This window comes from Cervus canadensis, chromosome 22 (genome assembly GCF_019320065.1).
Source record: "Cervus canadensis isolate Bull #8, Minnesota chromosome 22, ASM1932006v1, whole genome shotgun sequence".
Lineage (NCBI taxonomy): Eukaryota > Metazoa > Chordata > Mammalia > Artiodactyla > Cervidae > Cervus > Cervus canadensis.
This window is the reverse complement of record NC_057407.1, coordinates 27,745,315-27,757,660: the sequence shown is the minus strand read 5'-3', so window position 1 is coordinate 27,757,660 and position 12,346 is coordinate 27,745,315. Positions and strand designations below refer to the sequence as shown.

General features: G+C 41.5%; 1 protein-coding gene across 4 annotated transcripts in view; it reads left to right on the top strand.

Moving 5' to 3' along the window:
* FRMD4B (FERM domain containing 4B) overlaps positions 1-12,346 on the top strand; it is a 360,069-nt gene that overhangs the window by 188,760 nt on the left and 158,963 nt on the right. The window contains exon 1 of one of the 4 annotated variants that reach the window (XM_043443092.1): positions 9,412-10,136. The exons of the other annotated variants lie outside the window; for them this stretch is intronic. Coding sequence (XP_043299027.1) covers positions 10,113-10,136 — 24 coding nt within the window. The 5' untranslated portion in view covers positions 9,412-10,112. Of the gene's footprint in view, positions 1-9,411; positions 10,137-12,346 lie in introns of those variants that run through there. 4 annotated transcript variants of the gene reach the window in all.

The window sequence follows — 12,346 nt, the reverse complement described above, 5'->3', positions numbered from 1 at the left end:
GAAGGTCTGTTATACTAAGTGTTGGCAAAGACTTCTCATACATTACTGATGGGAGTGTAAAATGGTGTGGCCTTTTGGGAAATTGGGCTTCCCTGTGGCTCAGACGGTAAAGAATCCGCCTGCAATGCAGGAGACCTGGGTTCGAACCCTGGGTTTGGAAGATCCCCTGGAGAAGGGCATGGCAACCCACTCCAGTGTTCTTGCCTGCAGAATCCCCATGGACAGAGGAGCCTGGTGGGCTACAGTCCATGGGTTCGCAGATAGTCGGACATGACTGAGCGACTGACACTTAACACTTTGGGAAATTGACAGTTTCTTAAAAAATTAAACATGCATCCATCCCATGATCTGTTAGCGCCACTTCTAAGTATTTAATCAAGAGAAATAAAAATTTATATACATACTCACATACAAACACACAGACAGACAGACACACACACACACAAGACTTGTAAATGAATGTTCATAGCCTATTTCTTTATAATATCCCCAAACTAGAAATAGCTCAGGTTTCCATTAATAGGAGAGGAAATAAATTGTTGTATATGTATGCAATAGAGTACCTACTCAGCAATAAAAAATGAATTAAATGCAAATATATCCAACACCATGAATGAATTTCAAAAACATTTTGCTCAGTGAAGGAACATTCATCAAAGAACACATACTTTCTAATTCAATTCATATGATGTCCTAGAACAGGAATAGCTTATCTATGGTAATAGAAATCTGAGCAGTGGTTGCTTCTGAGAGATGGGGAAAGAGAGGGAGAATATTCCACAAAGTTCTTTATCTCAGTAGGGGTGTGGACAATATAGGCGTATACATTTGTCAAACTTGATCAAGTTGTAATACCTTGAGGATGTATATTTTGCTATTTATAGCTCTGTTTTAAAATGAAACAAAAAGTGATAGCAGATGCTGCACAGGTCTTGGAAAGTAAATGTACAAGATGAGCATCTTTTTATCCTGGGTAGCAAGAAGAATATCAAAAACTATGAGTCATGTCTGAAGGATACAGGAGTTGACTTGAAGAGGAATTGTCTCCCAGTGGCCAATACGGGACAGTTTGAACATCGACAAAGACAACAACTTAAATTTTATTATAGCACATATAATATATCTAAATACATGTGTTTATGAATACTTAAATAAAAAACCAATTTGGCCACCATTAGAAGTGCCAACTTACTATTTTGAAAACTGGTAAATAAAGGTGATGAAATGAGCATTTGCTATCTCTGCTTTATGAATTGTACCACTTAGTAACCCATTCGTGGATGAGAGAAAATTTCTCACTTGAGAAATAGTCTAGCTCAAAGTAAAGGGTGATAGAATTGGAAAGTCATCATATTGAAACCCTCAGTCAATGATCTAACTATTGAGTTAACATCACAAGAAGAGAAAGCCCAAATGAAAAAACACAGATTGGTGACCAGTGAAACCATCTTGACAAAAGAGACCTGACTGGTATCTGACCAAGCCTTCACACTCAACCAACCTACAGGAAATACAGTGAACAAAAGACCATGTTAAATGACACCAGAGAGATGTGATCAACAGAACTCAGATGGTAGGAGAACTGGCAGAATAAACAGCCCAGTTTCTGCAACAAATAAATTGTAATGAGAGCGAGACAGAGAAGAGACAAAAAAGAGGGAAAGATGAATGGGAGAGAAACTTCTAGATTAACAGAGACCTAAGAGAAATAACAACAAAATGCATGTGTAAACATTTTTGGATCTTGATTCAAGAAAACTTGGAAAAAAAAGCCTTCATAAGATAAGTGGAAATTTGAACACTAACTGGATATTTGATGATTATTAGTTAATATTGGGCATTTTGGGGTAATTGAAGTTTTATATTTTTTAAAAATGTCCTTAGCTTTTATGTTGGAATATTTACAGATAAAGTTTTTTGACCATCTTAGATTTGCTTCAGAGTAATACATACAAAAGGACAGAAAGTGGACGAGAATATTAATGAAACAAGGTTAGCCATGTGTTATAACTGTTAAAACTGGTTGATGGGCTGATTCATGTCAATGTATGGCAAAACCACTACAATAAAAATGAAAAATAAATAAAACTGGTTGATGGATACATGGAGGTTCATATACCCGTCTGTCACTTTTTGTAAGGACTTGAAATTTTCCACCATAAAAAGTTCTGTTTCGATTTCAAAGGAACACAAAATGGGAGAAAAGAGGGGAAAACAAAACAAAAACCCAGAATCTGCAGAAATACAGGAAGGAAATCTAACAGCATGCCTGAATGTTAACCCCTGGACGTGTTTCTCCCTGTCTGCAAGAGCCAAATGAGAAGGTTGTGTTTAAGACGGAGAGCTCTGGGTTTGAATCCTGTTCTACTACACCCAGTTGTGGGGACTTCTGTTACCAGATCTTCTGAGCCTCTCTCTCTCAGCTGTAAAATGCAGACGAACAAGTACCCACTTCCTAGGGTCGTTGTCAGGATAAAAGGAGAATCTGTGTAAAGCATGGGGCACAATACTTGGCACCAGTCGGCACTGAATAAATGCGGGCTGTTGACTATGAGTTTACTGCATGGAACATTTAAACCCAGAAAATAAACCAACAAATATATGCACTTTTCAATGAATGCTGGAGCATTTTTGACGGCCTTTTCCTGTTTGTTTTTCCAAATATGGGAGTGAGGTTAGATTTTACAGTGTCCATCGCCTGAAAAACAGCAAGTGCCTTGTGGTAAAACCAAGTCAAAAGTCATGGGGCTCTCATCTTGTGAAACAGATAGAAAAGGAATCCCCCATAAGGCCTGCCTTTCTCCCTTACTTTTTCACCTCTGTTTTTCTATTTTTGGTTAAGAAAGCAAGAGAAGCCGCCTAGAACAAGAAACTTCCCTATTTTGCTGCCTGGAGGAGAATGTGAGTAATGGACTTTTCCATCAGGGTTGTTTTTCCTGGACATGCTGTGCCCCCTCCAACTGCTGGAACATGTGATCCTGAAGGAGACCTTAAATAAACTTCGAATGTTCCTTATCAGTCAGCAGCGCTGTCCCAGTTCTAGTAAATTATGAATTTGTTTTCTGCATTTGCTGCTCTTCCTTTTTGAACAGAAGCCTTATTCATTCACAGTATGAGTTGAGCGATTTCCATATGCCCCACATAAGGCAGAAGTGGTCCTGAACTCAGCCCCCAAATATGCATGTGGCTGGCTCCTTTTTTTCTCCTTTTTCTTTTTTTGCTACAACTGGGGATTGAACCCAGACCACAGGAGTAAATAGCAGCAGATCCTAACCACTAGACCACCAGGGAACTCCCCTGGCTGACTCATTATTATTATTATTATTTTCTTATAAATGTTTTGTTTCCTGGGGTGGGGAATGGGAAGAGCTGATACAGGAGGATATGAAGAGAAGAGATGTCTGCCTTCCTTTCCTTGTAGCCCAACCCCATTCAGCCAGACCCTAACATACTGCACTGAAAATAAATTTCATATGCAGTAACACACAGTAACCTAAAGATCAAAGCAGCTTAACTGGGCTGTTTTCAGATGAAAGAACTGTTCTGCTGCTGCTGCTAAGTCACTTCAGTCATGTCCGACTCTGTGCGACCCCATAGATGGCAGCCCACCAGGGTCCCCCGTCCCTGGGATTCTCCAGGCGAGAACACCAGAGTGGGCTGCCATTTTTTTCTCCAATGCATGAAAGTGAAAGTGAAGTCGCCCAGTCGTGTCCGACTCTTAGCGACCCCATGGACTGCAGCCTACCAGGCTTCTCTGTCCATGGGATTTTCCAGGCAAGAGTACTGGAGTGGGGTGCCATTGCCGTCTCTGGAAAGAACTGTTCATTTGACTTGAAAAGATACTTGTTCAAGAAAGTTTTTGCTTAAGTTTTTTCTTATTTACCTCAGATGTTTTTTGCGAGGGGCGGGGGGCAGGAGAAGGGGTGGTCTTTGTTGCCAAGCAGGCTCTTCTCCAATTCCGGCAAGCGGGGGCTACTTACTAGTTGCAGTGTCCGGACTTCTCGTTGGGGTGGCCTTTCTTGTTGCAGAGCTCAGGCTCTAGAGCCTGCCAGCTTCCGTAGTTGTGGCACATGGGCTTAGCTGCTCCGCGGATTGTGGAATCTTCCTGGATCAGGGATTGAACACAGTGTCTCCTGCATTGGCAAGCAGATTCTTTGCCGCTGAGCCACCAGAAAAGCCCCTCCCCTGGAGGGCTACTTCTCATCTTCAATCCCTCCATAACTCTTCATTGCATCCTCCTGCTTTAGTTTCTTCGTAGGTCTTAACCCTCACCTGAAATTAACCTTATTATTTTTTACATTTCTTGCCCCACTCTGGACATCTCCCCGTCATCATGGTGCCCTCACCACCTAGCCCAATACCCAGCAAAACTAGCTACATAATTGGTAGGAGCCAATGCAGATAGAAAAATGTGAGCCCAGGTGTTCAAAATGTATTAAAAATTACAAGACCACAGAGCATTAGGCCAAGTGCGGTGCCCTTCTTTGCAGGTATTACAACCATTATTATTAAGCAACCCCCCACACACAGATAGTTACTGGAATGAATGCAGATCTAAGGAAAACCATCAAGAGGAACCTAACGAACACTGGCATCCAGATTGATCAATGATGGAAAACAAGACCTAGCCTGTGTGTGAAGGGGACGTGTGAATCCTCAACTGCAGGGTTGACTATGAGGTGAGAAATGAGATGGTCATGCGGCTCGCCTTGAGAATCACTGAGTCTGGGCTGTAAATCCCCCGAGGGTCAGGACTGTAGTGTTTTCATCTTGGATTTCCCTGGCCGGGCTTCTGCATATACATAGTGTTCCATGAATATTTGACAGGAACTGGATCAGTTCTCAAGGCAGAATTAGAGAAGGTTGAGGAGTTATGAAGGAAATATTCTTTTCTTTAATGCAAACCTCACTACATTCAGGAGGAGATGAGCCGGTCTGAAATTAAGTTTGGCCTTTTAGTTTATGATGAGTGGTGCAGAGCTGTGCTTGGCCTTCAGAGTTTTAGAAACCTGCAGCACTTTGCCCGTGTTGGTATTTTATGGTGTGTCTGGCATTCATTTGGTGTATGATATGTTCTGTGATGAAAGTGATAGTTTTGTGAAAGTGCAAAGCTTCTGGTAAGAATTCCTAAGACTGTATTTCTTTAAAAATCGGGCCTACAGTTTGACATTTTTTTCCCGTAAAATGATGGACCTGTTTCCTTTGTCACTTCCAGAGATGGTGAAAGCCTCACAAAGTAACCAATACTCTTGTCCAAGCTCACCAGTTAGTGATCATCCAATTGTGTCACAGTTTGCATTTTATAGGCATAATTTCACTTATGCCTATATTTCATTTGGACTTACTCTGGGGGTATAATTTCATTTCTAAAATTTATTTCACTGAAGTGTAGTTGATTTACAATGTTGTGTTAATTTCTCTTTTTTTTCTTTTTAATTTAATTTCGTTTTCCGTGGGACTCAGCAGAGCTCCCCGAGTCTGCATTTGGATCCCACATGAAGCCCTGGCCCAGGGCAGACTGCCAGAGAGGAGCCATGAGGAAGAGCAGTGGTTTCAGGCTGGGTGTAGAGTGAGGGTTGCCACTATTCTGGTGTGCCCCTTTCTATGCAAATTCTAAAGGACAGCATCCTGTCTAATGCATGGACTGCAGAGCTCCTATCTGATACCAGGGCTGCAGCAACTATCCTTTCCCCAAGACGGAATCCCTGGTACCTCAGCCTCCCAGTGTCTTTACAGCCGGGGCCCCACCCAGCTCCCCAGTTTCGTGTTGATAATCACTCATCTCATTAAACAGTATTGGTCAGCTGACGAAAGGTATTTGATTCCAGTTGTTCTGTCTCTTGTGAACTACTGTATTAGGTAGAACTTTTTGTTTGCAAACCAATTAAAAAATTTTTTAATTTGCTTAAGTAAAAGTAGAAATTATAGTGATTCAGATAGTCTTTGGATTCTGTTTATCTCCAGCTCTTCTCTCTGTCCTGAAGTACTCTGATATGCCAGGTCCCATCCCAGCAGCTTTTTAACTCCAGAACAAAGACAGACACACTTCTTCCCTGTTCCCTGTAACTGGGAATATAGGAGACTGGTATTTTTATTGCTGTTCCTGAATCTGGGCTTCCCTGGTGACTCAGTGGTAAAGAATCCGTCTGCCAGTGTAAAAGATGTGAGTTCGATCTCTGGATCAGGAAGATCCCCTGGAGAAGGAAATAGCAACCCACTCCTATATTCTTGCCTGAGAAATCCTATGGACAGAGGAACCTGGCAGACTGCAGTCCATGGGGTCGCAAAAAAAAGTTGGGCATGACTTAGTAACTAAACAACAATTCCTCAATCACATGTTTATTGTCCTTTGATATAGGGACGTGAGGTTTCACCCTAATCATTTGGATGGTGCCCTCATGGAAAAGCAGGGATTGTAATTAGAAAAGGTGAAGCAGAGTTAAGATGGTTGAAAACAACACCCTTACTGTGACCATATCCTGGTTTTAGTCTTCATGTGTGCTCCCACGGCCATAACCTGACCTTGCCCCAAGCCTGTATCTGGTCTGTCACTTTACCTGGTCTTTCAGGCCGGCTTTGGCCTCCTGGATTTAGCCCATTCTATTGTCTTGATTATGAAACTATTTATCAGAATTCTGATTGTCCTTCAACAGTGAAAAACCCTTTCCTTATCTTTGGAAATGCACACTAGTTCTCTCAGTGGACTTTCCAACTCAGGGAGAAAAGTCACCATTTATTGAGCTTTTGCTGCTATATGTCCCCAAATAGAAGGTTCCCCCAAATATAAAGTCACTCCCCATGTTCCCACTAAGAAGATTCAGGACAGTGTTTGACACAACTTTGCGTGTATATGCGAGTGCTCAGTCGTGTCCGACACTTTGTGACCCCATGGACTGTAGCCCATCAGGCTCATCCGTCCTTGGGATTCTCCAGGCAAGAATACTGGAGTAGGTGGCCATTGGCTACTCCAGGGGATCTTCCCAACCCAAGGATCAAACTCGTGTCTCCAGCACTGGTAAGCAAATTCTTTACCACTGAGCCACTTGGGAAGTGCCTTACCCTACTTGAAGAGGTAAGCATTTAGGAATGTAGATGAAATAGTCCAGTATTTTCTTCTAATACTTAAGATTATTTACCCTGTGGATTAATAATTTGGGTGATTGATATCTTGCATTTTCCCTCTTTATGAAGTAATTTTTTTCAGCGTCTCCACAGGCATCTGTGTGCTGTGTGTTGGCCCTGAAATGGAAGTCCCTGACTGAATCATCCTTCTAGCTTACCCAAGCACAGCATCTTTGCTTCTGCCCAAGTCATTTGAGCTACAGAACTTTTTTCTTTCTTTTTTTTATAATTGAAGTATAGTTGATTTACAGTATTGTTTAGTTTCTGGCATACAGCAAAGGCATTCAGTTACACATATATTTTTTCATATTCTTTTCCATTATGATTTATTACAGGATATTGAATATAGTTCTCTGAATTATACAATAGGACCTTGGGTTGTTTATCCATTCTGTATATAATAGTTTGCTTCTACTAGTCCCAAACTCCTAATCCATCTTTTCCAATTCTCCCTCCTTGGTAGCCACAAGACTGTTTCTGTTTCATAGATAAGTTCATTTGTGTCATATTTTAAGTTAGACATGACATATGATACTTGTCTTTCTCTCTCTCTGACTTATTTTGGTCAATGTGGTCATCTCTAGATCCACCCATGGAGCTGCAGATGGCATTATTCATTCTTTTTTATAGCTGAGTAATAGTCCATTTCACATAAATGTAACATCTTTATCCATTCATCCATCGATGAACATTTAGGTTGTTTCCATGTCTTCAATTCAGTTCAGTTCAGTTCAGTCACTCAGTCGTGTTTGACTCTTTGTGACCCCATGGACCACAGCATGCCAGGCCTCCCTGTCCATCACCAACTCCCGGAGTTTACTCACTCATGTCCATTGAGTCAGTGATGCCATCCAGCCATCTCATCGTCTGTCGTCCCCTTCTCCTCCTGCCTTCAGTCTCTCCCAGCATCAGGGTCTTTTCCAATGAGTCAGTTCTTTGCATCAGGTGGCCAGAGTATTGGAGTTTCAGCTTTAGCATCAGTCCTTCCAATGAATATTTAGGACTGATTTCCTTTAGGATGGACTGGTTGGATCTCCTTGCCGTCCAGGGGACTCTCAAGAGTCTTCTCCAACACCACAGTTCAAAAGCATCAATTCTTCAGCTCTCAGCTTTCTTTATAGTCCAACGTTCACATCCATACATGACTACTGGAAAAACCGTAGCTTTAACTAGACAGACCTTTGTTGGCAAAGGAATGTCTCCACTTTTTAATAAGTTGTCTAGGTTGGTCATAACTTTTCTTCCAAGGAGCAAGTGTCTTTTAATTTCATGACTGCAGTCACCATCTGCAGTGATTGTGGAGTCCCCCAAAATAAAGTCTGTCACTGTTTCCACTGGTTCCCCATCTATTTGTCATGAAGTGATGGGACTGGATGCCATGATCTTAGTTTTCTGAATGTTGAGTTTTAAGCCAACTTTTCCACTCTCCTCTTTCATTTTCATCAAGAAGCTCTTTAGTTCTTCTTCCACGTCTTGGCTGTTGTAAATAGTACAGCACTTTTTCAGTCTCTGTGTATGTTACTTTACTGGGAGTATTATTGCATGAGTTTTTTTTCCCTCCTTTTTCATTCATCCTAGAGTTCTATACGCATGGTCTTCCAGCATAACCACCTACTGCATGGCCAAGTAGTGTTAAGTAACTTGGTTTCTCTAGCATTCAACCCTTCTGATTGTAAGATCACATGCCTATAGTTATTATTGAATTGGCAGTAAATCCTTTGCTACTGATTTCACCAAATGATCTTTATAAGCATCCAAACTTGATACTGAATTAGGTTGTTTCAAGGTATTGTGTCTCCCCCAAACAGTACACTGTAGTTCAAAGGAATTGGAGTCTTTGAAGGAACTTGCCAAAGCCGCTGTTTCATTTCTGAGGGACAGGGATTTTGATAGGAGAGAGGGCACCTCTCCTTTTATTTAAATACATGGTGTCTATCTATCTGCCAGTCAGTTTCCTCGTGTTTTGTATGTCCAGTCTCATTTGATTCCTCCAACACCCTTAATGAGATAGGGATTTTTATCCCCATTTTACTAAGGAAACAGATTCTCAGAGAGGTCAAGTAACTTACCCAAGGACATATGGCTATAAAATGCCAGGCTCGTCTGGTTCTAGAATACATGTTTTCTTAGCTACACCACACCCTAGAACAAAAGTCCAAAAGATTCTTTTTTCAGGTGGGAAAAACAGGGCACCACATCACAGCCTCTTACTTAGCCTTTCTAAAATTAAAAAGTGGTGTTTTGTTGTTGTTGGATTTTTTTGTTTTTTTTTTTACCGAATTTTATATATTTTTCTCTCTACTTGACTTTGAAGTATAATGGATTTTGATTATTCCCTGTCCACTGAGTTCATTAGTAATGATTCTGAAGTACAAATGATGAAATAAATCCTTTTTCAAGACCAAGGTTATTCTCCCAAGATTTTCTATTTGTGACTAACATCACCGATGCCAATTCTAATGTTATCCCATGGAATTGGAGTTTCCTTTTGAGTGTAAACGCGCATGGTAGAATGACTGTGAGTGGCACAGCTGAGTTCAGTGTTATTTCTGTTCGTGTTCATTAAATTCCCTGCCTGTTCAGAATGTGTACAGACCAAAGAGCCAAAACTGAAGTTTGGATTCTTAGATGGCATAGCCAATCTCTGAATAAGTATCCAGTGCAGATAATGCATGATCAATAAACAACATTTCATCATGTGTTTTACACATGTTATGAAGAAAGGCTTTAGGTGGCCAAAAAAAAAAAATAGCAGAAGTTTTGGGTTTTTGTTTTTTTTTTCTCGCATGGCTCTCCTGACTCATGTTGAAAGGCTTTTGTTTCTAATCAAAGCAACAAACCGTAAGGTCATTTCCTTGCGATTATATGGCAGCGGAAGGCGTCGGGGTTTTTAGGTCCCTACTTCCACCAGCTTGTATTTGGAGAAAACACACACACAAGTGCTTAATACATGTGTCCTTTGTCCTGCCCGTTCTCTCCAGTCCCTTTAAATGAGCCGAGATCATGGTTCGGAGGTAAGAATAATTTCTCTTCTAATTTTTTGACTGCAGACAGCGTAATGGTGCCTCTTGAGCTCTTTCTGGCATTTCTTAAGAGAATCAAGGACAGATTTTAACATTTTACGGGGGTGAGTTAACTTAAGTACTATTATTTCAGAACCCGACTTTCAGAAAAGGAAACTCCAAGAAATGTTTGTCTTCACTCTTTTCAAAGAGTTATTCCTTCCCCCAAAGACCTGGATCTGCTCCAGTGTGATAGCACTGTGAAGATCATCCTTAACACTCATCTTTTGGAGGGTTTTCCTGTCATTGTGTTGAATGTTATCTCTGCCCCCTTAAAGGTCCGAAAAGGCTGATTTCTTGTTTTCAATTTCAGAACTTTGGTAATTGTTGAAGTGTGTAATTCCACCTCACTGCTCCCCACAACCCCACCCCAAAACCACTCTCTTTCTTTTTTTTTCTTTCAATTGTAAAGAGTTGAGCTGTTTTACGGATGTGGAAAGGACAGAGCAAGGGCAGGAACGGTGTCAGTAAGCAGCGTGGAAATGCTTTGAGATTTGCAGTTGTTAATCATCTCCTCAACACAGTGTGTTGGGAGCCATCTCTATTTCTGTGAGCATTTGGCAGGAAAGATCCTGTGGGGGACTAGAACTCATTAGTAGCTTTTCTAAGAGGACCTTTTATCGTTCATCCCTGTCTTGCCTCAAAACAGAAGCAGGAAAATGGAATTCTATCCCTCATTCTAATTTATGAAGACTTCATGTGATCAGAATTCAGCAGTTCAAGATAGAGATCTCAGCAGTGCCGTTTTCGGGGATGGCTATCAATTAATTCATAAAACCTTTATGATTTGTGAGAGGAAGTCCTACATCCTAATTAGAGGGAAGCCTTTTTTTTCCCTTTCCTCCTGTGGATTGTGGCTATGGTAAGCTCATCAAGTCCAATTCTGTGCATCCATTTTTTTTTTTTCCCCTCATGGGTAGAAGTTGGAAGTGGAGGAGGGGAGGAAAATCTGGGTAGACTTCAGAAAACAAAGGAAATTGTCTCATCCAGGAGGCTGCAAAGCTCTTGGGTATAGGAGGAAGTCTGTGGAGGAAGTGGGTAGGATTGGGTAGAGAGAGAAACGTCAAGGAAATAAATATATCACAATAGGGGCTGGGATCCTACCCCCTTGCCATACAATCCAGCACAATAGCATGGCCTTAGAAATCAATCAGCTGTCTCTAAATCAGTCCTGTCTAAAACTATTTAATGATCTGAAGGGGTAGAAAGGAATGTAATCATATCCAAAATGCAGTCCAATTGCCTGGATTCTATTATGGTGACATAGACCCATGTGAGATGATCCTGCTTTTAAGAATCAGAACATAAAACCTGCCTAGAAGTAAGACCATTTTGTCATGCAGCCCTTTCAGGAATCAGGAACTACATCTCTTAGCAGAGAAGCTAAAATAGTCCCAGAAACACCAAATTCCACTCCAGGGCACATTCTCTGTGTTCCAGTGCACCATTTATTTGGTCATTCATTTGGAATACACAGCAAACTGTACTGATGACTATTGGAATGGAGGTTATTACGGTCAAGTACCCCACCCCCACCACACCCTTGCCATGGAGAGAGTGCTCAATAGCAGTGGGAAGGGTGGGAGATGGGCGGTGGACAAATACCACTGGTTGAGCAGGATTGTTAAATGTATTTACACTATGGACTATTTGAGCTGGAAGAAACCTCATAAGTCACTTTGTCCAGTCCCCTCCTGCTCTTACTGAGTAGTTGGAAATCCAGAGTGGTGGAGGAATGTTCCTAAGATCTCCTGTTGCATTAGGGAGCAGGACACAGTCCCAGAGGGCCTCTCTGCAGAGCCCTGGTTTTATGCTGTGTCCCCACAACGCTATTTCTAGGACCAGCTGGTTGCTTTGTCTGACTTCCAGTATCTCTGCATTTCATGCAGCATGAGTTTCTTCTCATGCGCTCATTTCTCTCTTGGAATAGAGAGGTGGGAGCTGCATCCCAAATGAGACTCTGCTTCTTCTTATGGGCTGCTTCCAGCTGCTTCCAACTGCTGGCAGAAACCAGTGAGCAGGTACATGAAGGACCCCAAGAAAAGAAGCAGCAGTCTCGCACTAGTCATAACAAGCTGCAGTACTAGATAAAAATGTACTAAAAGACTTTCTCTTTGCTTTGAAAATATTGTCCGAGCCTGAATATATTAGTTAGCTCTTAG